At 43.9% G+C, this 19,969-nt stretch overlaps 2 protein-coding genes across 4 annotated transcripts in view; both read left to right on the top strand.

Moving 5' to 3' along the window:
* Window positions 1-3,144: 3,144 nt before the first annotated feature.
* On the top strand, window positions 3,145-12,113 carry si:ch211-223a10.1 (palmitoyltransferase AKR1). Its single transcript, XM_036546985.1, has 10 exons — window positions 3,145-3,475; window positions 4,744-4,879; window positions 5,018-5,128; window positions 5,657-5,789; window positions 7,103-7,281; window positions 7,656-7,729; window positions 8,619-8,781; window positions 9,950-10,032; window positions 10,179-10,369; window positions 11,360-12,113. Exons 1-10 carry the CDS (start codon window positions 3,352-3,354, stop codon window positions 11,819-11,821), a joined length of 1,656 nt encoding a protein of 551 aa, XP_036402878.1. The 5' UTR covers window positions 3,145-3,351; the 3' UTR covers window positions 11,822-12,113.
* A 2,233-nt stretch (window positions 12,114-14,346) lies between these two features.
* arhgap22 (Rho GTPase activating protein 22) overlaps window positions 14,347-19,969 on the top strand; it is a 41,199-nt gene continuing 35,576 nt past the window's right edge. Inside the window, exons 1-2 of one of the 3 annotated variants that reach the window (XM_036547215.1) lie at window positions 14,347-14,791; window positions 15,069-15,283. In XM_036547215.1, the coding sequence (XP_036403108.1) occupies window positions 15,235-15,283 (49 nt within the window). In that variant the 5' untranslated portion in view covers window positions 14,347-14,791; window positions 15,069-15,234. Of the gene's footprint in view, window positions 15,284-17,593; window positions 17,742-19,969 lie in introns of those variants that run through there. The other 2 variants (XM_036547214.1, XM_036547216.1) reach the window with 2 other exon arrangements.

The raw sequence follows: 19,969 nt of genomic DNA on the forward strand, positions 1-19,969 counted from the left end.
GCAGCCTGCTGCTCTCTTAGTCAATTACGTATAATCTGCTTGCTGCCTGAACTTTGCTCGACGCGAAAGCCTTACATCAGATGCACAAGGTCATGTGCCTCATTTCCTAAGGAAAAGAAGAAGTAAGACCTCGCTTTTTGTGCTTTCTTTCGTCTCCCCCGTTGATTTAATTAAGAGTAACTTACTTTGCCGCCGAATATAGTCGCTCAGACTGCACATTTTCAGTGCAGCCTTTTCAACAATTGTTTCCTGTTATCAACACTAAACGCAAATAGTCCACCACAAACAGCTAAGAAAAAATGTAAATACTGTAAAATCACACAGGCACACAAACAGAACGTGATACAGTAATAGGGGCTGCAATACCTTTTTAGTATTCTATAGTGATTAGAATACGTGCAAGAGATATAAGTAGATCTTTTTCAATAAATTGTATCGCTTAACTTTAATACGCTTATCAACCGTCTGACAACGTTGTTATAGCAACAGTATCATACAAGTATTTTCGTTTTCTCCTGTGCACTAACCGTGCATAGTTTTAACTGAGGAATTATGGTTGAAAAACTTGTCATTTAAACAACCAACGGTTGAAACCAATAACCAGTTAGGGTTAAGTGGGTACCTTTTTCAGATTTTAAAATCCCACACTGCGGTAGACAAAAAGCTGCCGCACAATGGAAAATAGTTTAATAATACAATATTTTAACGTACAGTGACACCTTGTGGCAAACTAAATAATTCATTTCAGTACAGCCTGAATTCAGTGTACATAGATATGTATTATATCTCATCTTTTACATTCAATTGCTTGCCTTTGTTCTTCTTGTTGTGTTCTCAGATCTGAGCTCAGCCTTGTTTTCACATTTAATTTTTATTTTTGTGTTTAATTTCCTTTTTTCCCTTCACGACACTCCTGTGACTACATAAACCTAGTCTAACAAGAAAGTGCTCTTTCAGTTCTCAGGCTCAAGCACTTCTTGGCAAATGAAGCCCTACAGAGTGGTGCAATTCTGAAGAGCACAAGAAGGCTAAAGGACTAATCCATTAAAAATTATGAGATTATGTTCATTTGTATTCATTCATAAACTAACCAATTAAACTGCAAAAAAGGACTGAGGTAAGAGGAACAATTTTGTTTTCTTTATTTTTATTGTTTTGGCCAGGGTACTGTACATACACTTCTTTGACAGTGGATTTTGCATTCTAGATCCAGGAAAACCACACTGCAATGTAATTGAATTTTTGAAGAGTCTTATTTTTGTCTAAATTTGTCCCTGTGGAAGGATAATATAAGTTCAGCAGGTAGACAGGGTAAAAACTCCAGGGTCCAGGGGGCTAAAATGTGCTATAATGTTGACAGTGTTTTCACAAATTTACAGAACATTTCAATAGTTAACTGCTATTAAAACATTCTGTTTGTTACAACAATGGGACATTTCATATGCGTCATACAAATGCATCAGAGGTCCACTTCAGGTGTGGACGGCTTCAGCAGCTTCAAAAGATGGAACTGGGTGGAACACAAAGTCCACTCAATATGTCACTTGTACAAACAAGAGGAACTTTTCTCGTTCTGTGACCCTTACCATAAAGGTTGGCTGGTCTTCTCCAGCAGTAACCCCTTGTGAATTCTACTTCTAGATGAGAGCAGTTGGTTTACTCCACCAGGCAATGCAATACAAATCATTGAATTTTCCTTGTGAAAAGTAATAAGGCACACTAATCTACAGCAAATTCCACTTTGTCTTCATCACCAGACTCATGTTTTGGTGGCCTCACTCATCTCTGGAGTCAGACAGTGCAACACAGTGTCTATTCCATAATCCCATTTGATTGGTTCAAATGTGTGGGCTTTGTATTTATGTTTTTTTTTTCATACCACGTTGTTTCCAAACAGATTTGGATGGTTCCTATCATGCTCTCCAAAGCATTTGTTCCAACTCTTAATGTCTTAGGACAATTTGTTGTTGACCTCTCTCACATTCCTTTCCTGCTTTTCTGAAGGAGCTTCAGGCTACGGAAGCATGACGCAAAAAAAAAAAAAACTTGGCTCAAAAAACGTACCTTTCACTCTATACGCAGCTGTTTATGAGGGCGTGACAATGACTCTGACATCTGTTGTTAGTTATTGGTTAGTTTTGGTGGTTGACTTTTGCATTTGTCGTGTAGCTGGCGCTCTTACCCAGAGCGACTTTCAACGTGGGAATACATGGTGCATCAAATAAAGTAGCATGACAAGTTTGAGTTGCCTGTTACAAACAGTTCACAATCCAGGCTGCATGACCTGTCCAAATGGCGTGAATAAACCACTGAGCACAGCTGAATAAACCTACTGCCAGGTCTGACCGGTGACCCCAGATTGTAGCTAGTCCCTACCTTGCAATAAAAGCAGGCATGCCAGTACCCTCTACTTAAGACAGGACCAGTTTAGTCGTTTGTAAACCGTTAAATTTTGACATTGTAAGATTACATCACAAAATCCTTTTCTGATGCATTTCACTCACTATGCACACAGTGCTGTCAGTTCCGTCACGTGACTGGTGCAGTCTGTAGCTCCTTACACTGACAGCACCACATGGTTAATGCCATATATATTGCTTGAGTGGCAATGACCTACAGGAGGGATTTACCCCGGCTTCAAGAATGGCCTTTGATTTAACTAGTTTTCCCCTGCAGCTCTGTGGATTGCTTAGTCATCAGTTAGAAAATCCGTTTTGCCCTCTGTTAACGTCCATGATTTTCTGTCGTGGATCGTATTTAAGAACCGAACTTCCATAAACGGTGGTCAGTTCAGCTTTCAACGGGAAGCGATGCAACTTCACAGTAAATATTGCAAGACGGATTTAGCTCAACACTAGTTAATGGGTTGAGCAATCAGCTTTCGTTTTGAGCACACGTTTCCGTTTTATAAACAGAATATCTGTCTATCAGTATTGAGTCCGCATGATGTTTTTTTCTGGCGCAGGCAGTGACGGAAATAACAAGGAAGTTGAATGTCACGGGATGGGACAGATATCTATGGTGACAGAAGGCTCCACCCAATGGCGGGGGTGAAGGGCGGGGTTTACGGTAATCAAATAGCGTTTCCCTGGGACTGCCCTGCCCCCATTTTAACACCTTTTGAGAGCTAAGGTATCAGTTGTATTCATGCAACAATGTACGATGCAGCTGCAATGTATCGGAAAGCCGATTGGAGGCATGTAAGCAAACGGCGCAGTACGTATGTAGGTAGCTAATACATACAAGAGCTGTTGCTGTGTAACGCTGCGTCTTCACGGAGCTTCACAAAGCAGCAGAGGACAGACGATTGCTATTTTTTGGGTGGCTGGTTTAGTTTAGTTATTGCCTAGCATGCTTCCTGTAGTTGCGTGTACCGACGCTGGAGGTGGTGACATATTTGACACAATTCAGAAAGGAAATATCGACCAGTGCGCGCACATCATTCAACTCGACCGGTCGACGCTGAAACAGAAGGGTGAGTCCTGCAGAAATGCACTTACTGGTTCGTCTTGATTTAGCTAACTGTATAGTTTCGGTATGGACAGTGGGCTGGTAGTTAATGCAAAATAACTTGCTAAATTATATTTGTAGTTATTTTTCTTGCGCCTTTCTTGTGAATGCTGTTTGATGTGGCTGCTTGAAGCTCGTTGTTTATAGGGTTTTAAGTCACAGTCGTTGCTTTATTAACTATTCATAAGTGGCTAAACCTGAAGAGTCAGAAGATCCAACATCCAAGATCAGGTTGTTGCACAGGAGGGATTTTGTTCACTTCAGCTATCTTGTACCTCTTTTCATTTGATGTCAAAAAGCAACGCACTATATAGCTACATTCATACAATACGTTGTTTTTGTAATGGCTATAGAAAACATTATATCAAACCAAAAAAAAAAAAAACAATATCGTGGTAACTACACATACCCAAAATTTAAGTGAGCGAACTGGTAACTGGGGAACTCAAGCATTTGTTTTGGCGGTGAATGGACAGTTTAACATACCGTCTACATCCCCAGATATGGTAAGGTCTAGTGACAGAGAAGTAAGCCATTCCCCTGCATAAGAAGGGATGTTCTCTAACCCTAACTAAAGAAATGGCCAACCTCTCAGCGCCGTTGGTTTAGCCTGGGAGTTGAGCACATACACACATGCACCCCATCCTCGCAGCAGAAGTACGTCCCACCTAACCTCCCCACCATAACCCTTACGTCTGCACACTCTTGACAGCTGCAGTCACTGCGGAGTCATTTAATGAGATTAATATAATTTTTATGACATTATTATTATTTGGTTAGCAGACTTGCAGAGTTTACGCATAGTCCATTCATGCAATCGTATATTTACTGACATTTGAATCATGTGACCTCGCTCAGGGGTGCACCAGCAGTGGTTAGCGAGCCCTGCTGCGTTATGTTTATGTTGACTCTTATGCACAGAACCTAAAAGTGCAAGTGCTGTAAAAAGTCCCAGAGGCTTATTTTTTTCTTTTTTCTCTTCTAACTGTGGAACAAAAAGAAGCCTGTTGTGTTGGTTGCCTGTGGAGCATTGACAGGCTTTAGACAACAGTGCTCTTTTATGACACTGGAGGAGAATATGGCTCCTGCAGGAACCTCCACAGGAGCACCAGCTGGCTTGTGGCGGTCCGTGCCTTCATGTCGTAGACCAGAGACGGCGGCACGCTAACGCCGAGCTCGCCGCCACGGCCGGGCAAGGGGCAGGGGGTGTGTAACGTCTGTGTGTCGTTCCAGGATGGGGCGGGTTCACACCCCTTCATTACGCCGCCTTCCAAGGGAACCGGGCCCTGGCGGAGCTCCTGCTGAGCAGCGGCGCCGACACCAACGTGCCCTGCGACGCGGGCCAGACGCCTTTCCACTTCGCCTGCAGGTCTGCGGCTCGCTTCTCTTCACTGATGCTGTTGCTTAGGGCCACACCGGCTAACGCTTGCATATGCCACGTGCTGCCGCACCAAGCTCGTGATTGGAACAGATTCATGCTAGAGCATTGATTTCTTCGCTCTCCCAGGCACGGGAACATTTACATCATGCACCAGATGCAACAGCACGGAGCTGACCTCCGCCTCGCTGACCACCAGGGGAAAACGGCCTTCCACCATTCGGTCGCTGGGGGAAGCATGTGGGTCTTTGTACATTCCTCTCCCCACAGGTGGCTGACTGCAGTCACCCGTGGTCTGACTATGCATGTGCTCATCAAAGTTCAGATCGCACAGTCTTGATTGTATTGATAATACTATGGTTTGTTCGTTAAGCATTATTCCTCAAGAGAAAATGCAGTGATGTGATTTATCAAGATGAAGATATATGCTAAGAGGAGATAAAACAAAGAATTACCAAATACTTACAGCACAAAGCCCTGTGGGAAAAGATTTAGCACATAGTCAAAACTTTGGTTATATCCTGTTACACATAATCAAATGTTGTTCAGCACACCTTATTGTACACCTACAGGAATCCAGTTACATTACATTGGCTTTGCAGAAGGTCTTATCAGGAGTAACTGGAATAGCTTGTATTTGTTAACATGCTGTCCATTATATAGGTGGGGGACAATCTACTGCCTTCGGTGCTTTGCTGCCCATTTATATTTTTTGGAAAATTCTAAAGCAGCCTCTTGATTCTTTCTTCCTGGTGGGCGTTCCTGCAGCTTTGCCGTTCAGTACCTGAAGGAAACGGGCATGTTCAACTTTTCGGACACCGACAAATTCCTGATCACCCCGCTGCACCTGGCGGCCTCCACAGGGAACACGGACGTGGTGAAGTACCTGCTGCGAAATAACGTGAGCGCCACACGTTACATTTCTCACCAGTCCACCAACCCAGTGCCAGCGCACAGCAGCTCACACTGTGCTTTAATGCAGGAGACCCTCGCCATTCCCCGCAAATATCACAAATACAAATACTGATATCAATAACAGACTTGCACACATGGGGAGGCTTAACAATACAAATAAAACCAAAAAACCTTTAATAGAGCATAATAATTCAATGAACAAGTTATTGTGATATTGTTTAATATATAGAATAATAATAAGAGTGTACAGTAGGTGTTGGCATGGCTGGGGAGTGTAGGCCGAGGCAGGGAACAGGCTAGGAATATCTTATATTCACACCTTGCTTGGTGCAAATAGCAGACATTCAAAAATACAAATGGCCAACCTGTGAATTGCAAGGATCTCCTATTCACATATGTTGCTGATGCCACTCTTCTTTTGCTGTCATGGTTTTAGGGTGTGATTCACATTCATTGGCATATACATTCATGTCTTACTTTTTAACATGCATGGGGAAACTGCCAAATGTAAAATGAATCAGTACTATTCCACAGCAAAGGCACTTCTGTTCTGTGGGAGCACAAAATGAAGGGAAAGCGGTTTGGCCATAACTGATGTATGAATCAGTCTGTGAGGGTGTGAGTCTCTTCTGCCTAACCACAGACTGTGGGATACGCTATCACCAAAAACATTAATCTCAAGCTGCAAGCGGAAATGAAGTGTACATAAAGTTATAAATGATGAACTACACAGATCATTTTTCAGAGAATGACTGAATGAGCCAAAAATAACAGCAGAAAGACTTTATTCTTCAGGAGATAGGGGTTATGAGTAACTGTTAACATGATCTTTCCAATATGTGATGTCTGCATATTTGACCACACAGAGAATGATAACTTTAAAACAACAGTGACCACAATCTGTCATTTGCCAGAGGAGAAAGACATTCTTGTGCAACACATCTGTCGGTCAGTACCTTAAAGACTTCTATCTCTGTCATGGCCTCTGTGTCATTTTTTAAATATAGCACTGAATTATTAGATGCTGCCGGAAAATTGAAACTTGTGGACAGTCGCTCTGGAACCGATACGAACGATAGCCACTGTTACGGTGCAATGTCGTCCGTACAGCTCCTGTTGTGCCGTGACCGGCTCCATTCATTGGAATTTGAGCCAGCCTGCATATTTTCACGGACGCACGTCAGAACGGTTCACAGCGTGACCGGGATGTACGGTTTGCGAGCCGTGGCTCCGTTCAGAACGCGGGACGGGGGCCCGATTAGCCTGGCTTGACCCTGTGTCGTCCTGTTCTGTCGGCAGCGCTGCCCAGCGGACGCTGCGGACCAGCAGGGGATGACAGCGCTGCATGTGGCAGCGGAGAAAGGCGCCATCGAAGTGAGCTGGCTGCTGCTGCAGAGCGCAGGGCTGCGCATACTGCACCTGAGGAGCCACAGCGGCCTCGCGCCCTTAGACCTCTGCAGGCACGGAACCACTTTCAGGTGCGTCCGCATCGGCTCCCACTGCGCCAGAGGCGCCTAGAGTGGATCTGTGAGACAGTAAAACCCAGGGACGGCGCTTGGTTAGACATGCCAAGTATTTATACGTTTCAAAGGCTTCTTAATAGTTTAGTATGATCAGGTTAAGGCTTCAAATGCTTGTCTTCCAGTAAACGTGATTAAAGTTGAAAATTTTCAATGAATTAAAAGCATCCATTGCATGTGTAATTGTAACAATAATTTTGGAGAGTTCTGAAATACTTAGAAGGATACAGATGTTAGCGGATATTTTGTTTTTTACAAGCTTTACGCTTTCTTTCTGTCCTTTGTGATGTATGTGATTGTGTGCCTAAATATGGTTTTTGTTGTTTTTGCAGACATCAGGAGCTGACTCAGATTCTTAATCAGTTCATCAATGAACCAACAGATCAGAAACCCAGGGAGTCATATGGTAATGTAATATGTAAAGTACCATCAGTGATTGGGCAGCTTTATCACCTAAATATGTTGGGATTCAAAGTATTCAGTAATTAGACGGGCAGACAGGTTTAAAGGCCCCTAGGGTAGCTCAATTATTAATTCGCATCCAGAGAAAGTTTTATTGGACACCTTGAGAAACTGAGAAAGAGAAGTGAAAAAGAATCGACAAAGTTCATCTGGAGGGGCTGCTTATTTGTTTTGTGCTTCTTAAAGTTTGTTTCACATACTTACACTTCAGTTATGTAAATCTTATCTTGGTAGATTTTGATTGATTATGTCCAATGAATACTTTGCAAATGACCAACTCTCAAATGTCTGGAATTAACACCTAATGCATTCATTTTGTCATTATTAGTATTTATTGCTGGTGGATAGCTCTGCTAACACACATTATCATTAACTTCTTGTCAGAGTAATGATGCTATTCCAGAGTTTGCATCCATTTACATAGTCCTATACATCCAATAGTGAGTAAAGCTGTGGGATATTTGAAAATGATTCCATGGAATGAAGTGAGGATATATCAGCAAACACACAGACATAGCTAATAATGGAAGGAAAACCAATTCTGCTTCGACCAGTTGATAAAAACCAGCCAATGAAATGGCAATTTCACCCAGTAATTGGCCAGAGGCGAGAGACTGTAATCTGATGCGCACTTGCAGCATCCTTCCACTAGAGGGCAGCAAAGACAATCATTGCACTTCAGTGTGCTTATTACCGTAGAATTCCTCTTATCTGTGGTGTGCTGCTGCTCTGATGTTCATAATGGTCAAGCTCTAATTGTGTGCTAATGCCGTAGGGGCTATTCTGCTATATAAATTACACTTATATGATTTGATTTAATATTCTCTCCTTAGTTATGTACTACTGGACTCTCCTGTTCCCGTCCGTCTGTGGTGCTGTGATTCTTCTCATAGCCGCGGCACTAGGAGGCTACGGTGGGGTTTTCTGCGGGCTGCTGTTCCCCTGCTTGGGGAAGAGCATTCTCTCCCAATACCACAGGATGAACAGCTATCAGGGGCAAGTCAAGACGAGCTGCAACACTTCATATATACACCGCCAATGGGGTCTGATAGCTCTTACATAATTACATAATTTGGCAGACCTTTTACTTAATATGTGCAAATAATACATCAACAAGTCTCTATTTCTCCACTATAGTCATGAAATAAATTACTTTGTTTTTTTTCTCTACAAAAAAGCTCAGATGTACATGCGTGTGGCTTATTATATAACTGGACCGGTTTAGCCTGTGAAAGCAGCTTGAATTAATGTTAATCTACACTGGTTCTTCAGGGAGGGGTTTTGGAATGCCATACAGCTTAAGTGCTATCTCATGCAGGCTGCTGTCTGTCTTCATGTCTCTGAGGTGCACATTACATTCTCTTCCCACCCTGAAAAATAAATGGCTTATAAATTAAGGTCCTTCTGAACAGGGTGTAGAACCAGAAAATAATCTTTCAGTTCGCCAATTCAAATGAGGCAATTCAGCCAAGCATTTAAAAAAACAACTTCGTATGGGTGACAGATTCATGACCTTGCAATCATGAACTTTTTCTGTGCTTGGTACGTCCAACTAAGTGCTTACCCTGAGTTCATTCTCAAGTCCCGGTTGACTTTTATAGAAGTACTTAGTTCTTGTAGTGTACCAGCAACTGATCTCTACTGTGGCAGACAATCTTAAATTTAATATGAAGCAAACGGAGATGTCTCAAAAGTCAATTTGCGTGTTTACTGGGTAGCTAACAAATCCAGCAACACTATTTAGAAACTAATTGGGAAGTTGCCATCAAAACAGTAGCACAACAAACTAGGTACCACTGTCATTGATGGTTTCATGTAATCAATACAATTTGTTAATTTACTTTGTGTAGCCAAGTAGTTAATCTGAAATTCAACCAATTATGAATCCAAAGCAATATAGCACAACTAGTGGTTGAACATATGTATAAAGTAAAGAAAAAGAAAACATATTTAATCATGTTATATTTTTGTGTGCATATCAGCGTTATTTGTTCAGGGAATAATGTTTTGTGAAAATTTTGTATTGTGTACTCCATTTTGTGAAAAGTATTGTATTGTGAGTTGAAAGTATCATCTCATGCTTGTAAGCTACTGAATGTTTCACAGGGAATGACCCCAAGTGCTCTTTAATTCTCATACTCATGTAGTGTTTTATGTGTTGCAGGTTGCCAAACCCTGTTTACCTCGGGACCCTTGGTGCAGGAATATTCCATTCGTTGGTCTGCTTTGTCTGTAAAATTATGCCAAATATCCTTTGTCATAGTTTGACAGTCTTCATTTGATTGTTCACCTGCATCCACGACTGTTTGTTTGGTTGCTGGGTCTAGACCCCACGCACACTTGGAATAGCGTTTCCGGTTGAGTGAGCACGCCAGTTCCTTGACATTCCGCACATATCTGGCCGGCCAACACCCTGCTCCATGTGTCGATCGTCCACTTTTTCGTGGTCCTTTGGATGTTCTGGAAGGTTCTGACCAAAGATCCAGGACAGTTACACGAACCAGAAGCCGACCCCAGGTTTTCAAGCATAATGGACTTAGTGGAAGCGAACCAGAACCCCAGCAAGTTCTGCATCTACTGTGAGGTGAAAGCCATGTTCTCCTTCCTAGAACAAATGTCGTTCTTCCCATTAAAATAGACAATAGAAAAATGTCACATTTTGTAGTTTCAGTTATAACGGACTCTCAGGTTTCATTTCTCATTTCAGTTCATTCCATACTTACATACAATTCTGCCACTGCTGATATGGCCATAACGAGACCTTTTTCATAAACAGTAAATCCATAAATCTCAGAAAAACGGATGACTAACTGGGTTAATAAATTATTGAATTGGGGATGGCAGTGTGGCCTTGCTGTTAGTGAGCTGGCCTCAGTGTGTCATGGCCCTCATACCCTACGGCAAGATAAGAATGGTTTCATTTCATACCCGGCTATATGAAGAGGTAATACTTAAACAGACAATGTGGGTAAGGTTTCTTCTATGCAAATAAATAATAACTGATCTGTGGAACACACAAAACCCCTTTTTTCACTGTAGAACTGGGGTTAGGCTAGCAGGAGCTGTAGCAAGGCTTGCTGATCCTATACAACATGGTTGCTTTTCCATTGCATTAGCCGCAGCCAGAGCTGCAGGTATTCTGTCACATTGAATCGCATCTGGCTACATTTAGAAATGCTTGGTTTTTGTCTGGAGTCAAAGCTTATTTTCCCATAAAGACTCATGCTGCATTGCTTTTACCTGTCTCAGCGACGGCAGCATGCTTCTTTCTCACGTGCATGTTTATCACCTGAGTTTTTAGCATCAGCAGTGGTGGAAGCAGCATACTGTAGCTTAGACAGCTACCATGACTCCACCCACAGCTCGCTTGTATGCAGGTCAGCACCGGTGATGACAATGACTCAACTGAGCTGCATGGAAAAAAGGTGACCAAAAACCACCAGGCGTCAGAACTAATCAAACCAGCCTGATTCCAGCTCTACAGTGGAAAAAGGGTATGATAAGGATGTAAAATACACCACCCTTCAGTTCTGAACAAACACGCTTATGGCTTTTTTTGGTCTTGTTTTTGTAGCTATTCCAACCGGAAAACTGTAAGCACTGCAAGCTGTGTAACGTGTGTGTGCTGGAGTACGACCACCACTGCCTGTTCCTCAACCACTGCGTCGGGAGGGACAACCACCGCCTCTTCGTGGTCTTCATCCTGGCCCTGGCGGTGGCGCACGCACTCTTCATCTGCTCCGCTGCATGCTACCTGTCCGGTAAGTACCCGGGCCCTGGCCGGCCCGCCTGGACCGCGGTGGCGGGGGCGGAGGCCTGGGTGCTGGTGCTGGCCATCATGAACCTCCTCACGGCTGTCTGGGAGGGCTGGCTGCTGAAGGAGCAGCTCGAGGCCATCTCCGAGGGGACCACCACGTACTTCCGGCACTGCGGGAGTGAGCGCCGGCCCCTCAGGCAGCGCTGGGGTGCGGTCGCCTCGTTCCTGCTCCAGGGCAAGGTGCCGAAGCGGCAGCGCAGGTCACCGGTAGCCGTCTGAAATGGCGCTGTGCCGTGCGCCGTTCCGCGGTCCTGGTATATGCACAGGGTGTGTGTGTATACAGTGCTTGTGTGGAGGATTGAGCTGTGGTCCAGCTTCAGCCCTCCATTTCCTCAACGATGGTCTTAATTTTTTCTTACTCTACTTACTGTGAATACCAAAGTAGATGGGTTGTTGTCAGTCTTTTTTTAACTATGGAAACAATACTGTTACAATACTGAGGCCTCAGTTCTGAGTACCTTTTTATGGGGTACTAAGGGACAAGCAGAATGGGACTAGGACTGTGAAAATGGGACTGAACTTGGTTGCCAGGTGGCTGCTACTAACGGTAACCTCACATAGTCTATGTGCTGCCTATATCTCATCAGAATGTGCACCCCCACACCCCCAAACAAAATAACATGCTCTTGTGTAGTTTTCTACTGTAGATACACACATATGTACTGAAGAATCCAGTGTTTTTAATACTTTAAACAGACTCTGAGGATTTTATTTTGTCATACATATTTTATCAAACCACTTTTCAAAACCACTTTTTCAAGAAGCACTAAATAAAATAACTGACTGGTCCAAAACCTATATCTGGTTGGTTTTACTTGAATTTCATGTATTCATTTTAATGTATTTAATACTGTAACAGACATTTCGAATTTAATTTCTGTTTGTTGAATAAACTGAATATACTGATTGTGTCTTACTGATTATGATTGATAGTCAGACTAATGTAGATATCCATTTACATGTAGTATGTCTCATTCTATTCCATAGATGCATTCTATTCCCTGTGTGTGTGAGAAAAAGTAGCTTTAAGGGTACTCATAAGGTTCTGCTAGTACCACCTTATCCAAGATGTCTGATTTCACACATTTCCCAGAGACCATCTGGGAGATTGACAATACATATTTGAAGCTGGTACACAGGGTACTGAAATGGTTTCCAATTCTTTATGTTGTAAAGAAATGTTTTATTACAATTTATTTTTCATAAAAGTGAAGTGAATTTAATTCCCATTACCTAGCATACTCACATATTACCTAGCATACTCACAGCTTTGATTCTCCTCTGAGAAAAGCAGAGAGAAAAATTTAAAACAGAACAGCTTTTATGAGTTCATCAGATTCTGGGATTCTAGGCTTGCAGTAGAAATTTACCAGGGTTTATCATTCTGTTTTCCAGCAGGCTTTTATCAGGCTTGGTGGGTCAGGGAGAAATCCTCAATCATCTCTGTGGCCTCCGCTTATCATTGATTTGCAGCAGGAACGCCAATCATGTGATGAGCATAAATTCAGAGACTATGGGCTGGGGTGAAATCAAAGTGCGCTAATTGCGTTTCATTACAGCTCGGATGCCGCTGCCCCGTTTCCACAATGAGAGCTCTCGCGGCGGTTAATGGAAGTGATCCAATTTTGTGTCATTCCTGGTAATGGGTTCCTGTATTTTATTTTTTGAACATCCCTGAAAGGCATATATTTTAATTAATGCCAGAGTTTTATATTCCCGTCTTTTCATTTTTCAACCTTGCAGGCTTATCTGGTGAGTAGCACATGACTAACTGTGCTTTCATGTCGCAGGTGACATTTTTTAATGCATCCTGCATAACCTGCTATACAGAAGTGGGTCTAATGAGGAGAGAAACCCACCAACACTGCTGGACAGAGCTTAAAGGCTCAGTCGCCTTGTGGCTCTTAACAAAATTTGTCTCCATACCAGCTGACAGGCTTTCTTTTCTTTTCCGCAGTCAATCATTGTTATGGACTTTAAAAGCCATCTTTACAAGAGGCATAGCATCTTTGTCGTGTCTGCCATGCAGTTGTTTCATGTCCATTAGGGGAAGATGTGATATTTCAGTGTAATTGCACATAATACATTGATTTAGTTTGCACGTTCAACCTCAAGGTATGCTGTGGGTTATGTGTCAGTGTGGACCGGTTTGAAGCAGCCAGAGTAGTGCTCAGCCGTTTGGATACATTTCCTCACACCCACTGGGGTCAGAGCAGTAATGGACTCCTGTGAATACACCTTCTGCCAGCTCATATGGATTTGTTTGCATTTGATATAGAGTATAGAGAGGAAACCACCCCCACTCATCATTGACAGGACCTTTGGCATCAGACATCCCAGTAAACCTGCTTATACGGGCCCACTGTGGACTTTCAGTGGGCAATGTGGGTTAGTCATCACCCATGGTAAACCTACAGTGGTTTAGCCCACAGGTGGCCTCTAACACAGTGCTGCCCCCCTTAAAGCTAGCCCATGGTAAACCAACATTGGGAAAACCTTAAAATGAATGCAAACATTAGCAGAAGCTTGAACAATTTGCCCAGGATTTAAAGAAAAAACACATTTTATTCTTTAAGGGAAACACACTTTACTTGCCCCTTTAGGTCACGGGAAAACGGAAAAATAAGTAAATATGTATGGAAACAGAACGATTGCATTAGCAAGTGTAAAACTATTTTTATTTTCTATTCTATCCATTGGTTGAACGGTACGAATTCTTCCATTCTTGAGAGACTGCAGGCCGAATTAAAGTCCTTGCTCACAATACAGTTCAAAGACGCATTTTGGAACCTTACCACAACTGTATAAGCAAGGGTATTCCCGCCTGATTTCTTTTTTTAATTTAGACAACAACCGACAGCGTCTGACGGATACCGCTAAAATCTAACACCCGCTCTTCGCTTTGCCATCGCTTGCTTGTTCTGCATGTGAGAAGTTAATAATATCGGTGAAGAAAATCGTACAGCAAACGCTGCAGTTTTCACTTCTGCATTATGCGACTCCAGTTCCTCGGCCTCCGTCCCAGACGCTGGGGGGCCCAGCTGCCGTTATCAGCCGCGGTCCAGGAAGTCTCATGGTCGTCTGTTACGCCTTTCGTCTTTTTTTAATGTACTCTCTGGTAACAAACTTAACATACTGGATGCAGGCGCACGTCCTCCGTTGGCACAGAAGACCTTGAGAGTCATCGAGGTAATGTGAGAGGTTATTTCACCGGTTGGTGTGGACTCGGGTGGTGTTGAAACCTCATTTCCCCCGCAGTTTCATGTCTTGCTTCGTGGGACGCTGATGTGTGTGTATACCGAGCTGAATTTACAATCCCCTCTTGAAAGTTATCTTGGTGGAACATGGACTGTGGTCCGTGAAGCAATTGCATCTTTGGACATTTTTACAGAACGTAAAAACATGGCTTACTGTGATTTGTTTTCCATTTTCGTTTCATTCATTTTCTTCCCCTTCTATTTTCCAGTCTTTCACTAACATGGATCACTTCACCCTCGCCCCGAGGAACGTCTGAAAAAAACAGTAAAAACTTTTAATGGGATATTCACTCCATCCTCCATGCTGCTCCTTCTACACAATCCTTGGTTCTCTCAACACCAGTTGACACACAAAATGATGGACAAGCAAGCACAATGAATCTCCAAAAATCCCTATCAGCTGATAGACCGCGGAAACTTGCAGGTAATGAATGACGAACACCGTCTCCACATCACTCCTTATAAGGTCACACCCTCTGGTCACACCCAACTATTTCTTTAACTACAGCTTTAATGCCTTTAACTGTTAAATGATAAATACAGAGTTATGCTATATACTGTATGCCACATATAACGTTACAAATATGTAATGTGCAGAGATATGGGGTAGTCTATACTGAAAACTCACTGAAGTGCCCATATTCTATCTTCTGACTACCTACAACATTCACTTCTCTTTCGTTTCTCTTGATGACATCAGTGACTTTCAAATCATGGTGATACTAATAAAAGAAGTGCCCTTTGCAAAGACTTGTGATGCCGAAGACAAATCTGCAGGAAATGAAGTTTCTGTTCCCCAAAATGAAATGTTTGACTGTACTGTGTGCTCCAGCAGACTGGTTTGCAAACTTGGGAATGGCCCATATCGGTTATGAATCTGTGATATTCGGAAAACATAAACGTGAATCAACGGATACCTCCGGTTCATTTAATAAATTATGTAATGTGGTTAAAACCGTTGGATTGGCGTTAGTGGGCGCCTGTCATCTCAAGATTTCTCGTAACGTAGTCGCTGGACTATTATTCGCGGTACTGTTATCTGTCGAAAATGGGTAAATACAGAACACTACTTGTAGCGGAACAAAACACAAAAAACAAGGCGGTGAATCCGACGACGTCACGTCTGTGGTGTGGCTCGAGCACTGATGGGTGCAGAATTTTTAAACGACGATTTGCTGCCCGACGCCTTTTGTATCGCTTTGACCTGTCTTTACCCTGCTGTGCTGTTCTTTAACGCAGCAAGCCAAGGCTTTGCCCAGACTGTTCCCTTGCCTACGACCGATGTAGTCTCAGTAATTAAAGTAAGAGGGAACAGGCCCGGATGTTGAAGGTTTGTGTTTATGCCTCATAAGTAATTAGTCCGACCACTCCAGCTGCTTACTGCAGCCACAGATCTGCTCTAGCAGAACAGCCCGTCAGCCTTCCCAGCAGTGATGAGGTGGAGTTTCTGAGAAACACGGCCTTCTCCGTAAAATATCAGTACACCAGAAAGGCAGATTTTGTCCTTTGGGTTTGAACAGCATGTCCCCAATTTCTGCTTTGTGAGGGCGCCGACATTTGAGACCCAACAGGCCACGCTTGCTAGCTATGCAGGTGGTGCCCGCAAGCGCTGACCTAGGACCAGCTTTGCTGTTTAGCTCATAATAGGTACGGTTAGAAGTGTGGATAGGGAATCTGGTCCTAGATCAGCACTTAGGGGCAGCTTCCTCCCAGAGCCACGCTGATGTTATGGGATCAGATGTTCCCTTCATAAACAGTAGCGGGTGTAGGCTGAATGCATAGGTGTGTGGTGTTATTGGGAGAACAGCGGTGCCCGGCCCTGGATGTGGGTGTGGTGCAGGGTTGTATTGTTGTTCAGAGCCAGCCGGTCGCTGGTGTCCGCCCCCCCTCCCTGGCCCCCCTGTGGTGAAGCTCATGCTGGCCTGCACACTGGAGCGTGCGCTTGGGGAGGGATCAGTAACCGTGCCTCTCTCACTGGGGCGAGGGGCATAGGGGAAGTGCCTGCTGGCGCCAGTGTGCCGTGGACACATTCACACAGGGAGCAGCGGAGTCACAGAGACAATGAGAGAGACACACACACCTACATGCAGTCATACACATGCACACACACACGCACATATACGCTGTCAAACACACATGCAGTCATACACATATACACATGTGCATACACATACACTCCCAAACACACACATGCACACACACACACACACACACACATACACGTGCATACACACAGTCTCATACTCATACATGCACACGCACACACATATACACGCAGGCACACTCATGCTGATGCAAATACACAAATATGCACACACACACTCTCGTACACACACATGCACACACACAAACACACACAGGGGACGGTCAATTAAGGGAGGGAGGAGGAAGCCAGCCACGGTCCCTTCTGTTTCTGCTCCAGTGAATTATTGACAGTAATCATCCAGGCCCTTAATGGCCGGCTTGGAGCGGAATTAATTCCACTGTAGGTGGGTGAATAATGCAGCAGGGTGGACGTGCGCAAGCGAGCAAGTGTGCGAGTGAGAGAGGTGGGCCCCTCCCTCTCCCTATCTCTCCCTCCCTCTCTCTCTCTCGCTCGTGCTTACATGAGTGGGCGGGGCCGGGAAGGCACTCATGAGGCTAGCGGGATGCAGGAGAGAGAGAGGGAGAGAGTGAGAGGAGAGGGGAGGAGAGAGAGAGAGAGAGAGAGGGAGGGAGGGAGAGAGTAAGAAGAGAGGGGAGGAGAGAGCCGGGTCAGACGGGATGAGGTGCAGCAGGGCGGGGCGGTGGGCAGCCTGAGGGGACCGAACATGCCGACCGGTGAGGGAGCAGCCCAGCCACAACAGCCATGCTGAGTCCCAAAATCAGACAGACTCGGAGAGGTGAGCACGTTCCCCTTTCACTTCAACCCCCGCTCCTCAGGGCTCGGGGGCTACACTCACGGCCCCTTCTCTGTGGGCTCTGTTGCTAGCACTGTGCTTTGAAAGTGGATCCGACTGTCAGCTCGGCTCCTCCAGTGATGCTGAGCTCACAGTTCGCCGAAGGTTGTCTTGAACTGCACGTATCGTACTGAGTCACTGAGCATCCTGCATCTAATTTTGCTATTGGCAGCTGGACACCCTGTATAGTGTTGTACCATGCATCATGCATTGACACCAATGTAATCTGGCTGCTGGAACTTGCTACATATGACATTTGGGCATACCGTCCCCCTGATTTTATATTATGCCAGTCTAAACTTGACAAATAACCTTGCTAAAAATGCTGTGCGTGCAGCTCGTTAATTTGTGATAAGATGAAGTGCTTCTTGACCAGCGCCGGTTCATTTGCAAACAAAATATACAAGTGTGCTTATGCATGTTCGGTTGTGATTAGCTATTGATTGCTATTGACCCTTTTTACTCGTTAACATACATTTTGTTGTTTGGGCATAACTGCACTGCTCATGTGTGGTATTATATTGAGTGGATTTATGATTTATTTGTTTAGTGGATTTATGAATGAAGGTCTATGAAATCTGGCTCATTTGATGTTTCAGCTGTTATTTCGACTGTATGTTTCATATGTTTCCCGCCCCAGTTGGAAAGCTATCAGTTTTCGCTTGGTGGATGATAAAACATCATAAAAGCTGAATCTCTAACTCAGAACACTGTCCTCTGAGAACTGAAGACTGACCTCAGATTCAAGACACAGTATGGACAATTAAGGATTGTCTGGATTGAAGATGCAAGGATGAAACGATCAACCAGTCTGTTAACTTCCTGCATAAAGCTTATCTGAGCCGTGGGGCAGGTGATCACACACCACCAGGTGTGGTGGACTGCAGCCACAGCTGTGGGTGATATTCAGGGTTGTGGCTGGCCAAATCAGGCGTAGCTCTTCGCAGTTATTTTAGAGCAGATTTGCTGCTTACTTTAAAGACTCTCCTACAGAGAGAGGCTGAGGCTGACAGCCGCCCTCGTGTCATCTGTCCGTGTTGCAAATCACGCTAAAAAAAGAGTTTGCCTTCCACGCTGGGGTCTTTAGCGTGAGGAGTGACTGACACTCAGACCACCTCTTTTTCAGGGGCGTTCCTCTGCGCTAATAGGATTCTCAGCTTGTCTGGCCTCTCTCTTCCTCCCCCACACAACACAACTCAAAGCAAATTGAGGCCAATCGGAAAGCCTTTTTTTAATATAAGGAAGAGTGCCCAGAAGCACCATCTTCCAAGAAATGACCCCCCTCCATACTGTAGCTGTAGAATGAAGGTATGAAAATAAATGGTCTCACATTACCTATAGGATATTTAAGCATGATTTTTTAAAAAATGTTACAGTCCATTAATGGCAATTAATCTAACATACAGTAAAGTTATACATCAAAACTGCAGCTGTTCCTGAATGCGCTTGACTTTAATTAACGATAGATGACTTATTTGTGTCTAAATGGTGTGCAAGAACATGGATGATGGCTAAGAGGTAATAGCTGACATAATGTAGTGATAAGCTATCAAAGCAGCTCTTTTTAATTGATAGTGCCGTGGTGCGTTTGGTGTCAACCGTAGGGCTCTCTTTTGATGGGGGCCGCCTGTTTGCGGTGTAACCAAGCCTCCCTGCTCTGATGAAGCTCACGGCACGACAACACCCCTCAGCTTGCAACGCCCATAACAACAGGAAGTGTGAACCACTGAACAGAGAAATGCGTGAGGGAAAAGGGACTGGACCGCATTCTGGTCTGCACTGTTTGTGTCATTTCAATGTACACATTTGAGCATTGAAGCTGCATTGAAGCAATTGAAGATAAGATAAGATAAGATAAGGCAGAACTTTATTGATCCCACAGCGGGGAAATTCACATGTCACAGCAGCATTAAGACAGAGGTAGAAAGCTGCATTATGTATGATAACAGTAATAATATGTAGTCACGACCACACACATGTATATATATATATATATATATATATATAGAGAGAGAGAGAGAGAACATGGGAACATTTAGCAGTTGCTATGCTAAATGCTATATGCTGTAGACCACACTTTGATGGATATATTCTCCATGGCAGTAGGAGAGACTGGGGATAGTGGTTATCTGGGTAGGCTCTCACATAACTGTGTAACTAGGGGGTGCTAT

This window comes from Megalops cyprinoides, chromosome 15, assembly GCF_013368585.1.
Source record: "Megalops cyprinoides isolate fMegCyp1 chromosome 15, fMegCyp1.pri, whole genome shotgun sequence".
Taxonomy (NCBI): domain Eukaryota; kingdom Metazoa; phylum Chordata; class Actinopteri; order Elopiformes; family Megalopidae; genus Megalops; species Megalops cyprinoides.

What these genes read in the sequence shown, in the direction of transcription:
- si:ch211-223a10.1 (XM_036546985.1), top strand. Translation starts at nt 3,352, where the DNA reads ATGCTTCCTGTAGTTGCGTGTACCGACGCTGGAGGTGGTGACATATTT. An exon ending in AGTACCTGCTGCGAAATAAC is followed by an intron (nt 5,790 to 7,102) that starts GTGAGCGCCACA and finishes TTCTGTCGGCAG; the next exon opens with CGCTGCCCAGCGGACGCTGC. An exon ending in AGTTCTGCATCTACTGTGAG is followed by an intron (nt 10,370 to 11,359) that starts GTGAAAGCCATG and finishes TTGTTTTTGTAG; the next exon opens with CTATTCCAACCGGAAAACTG.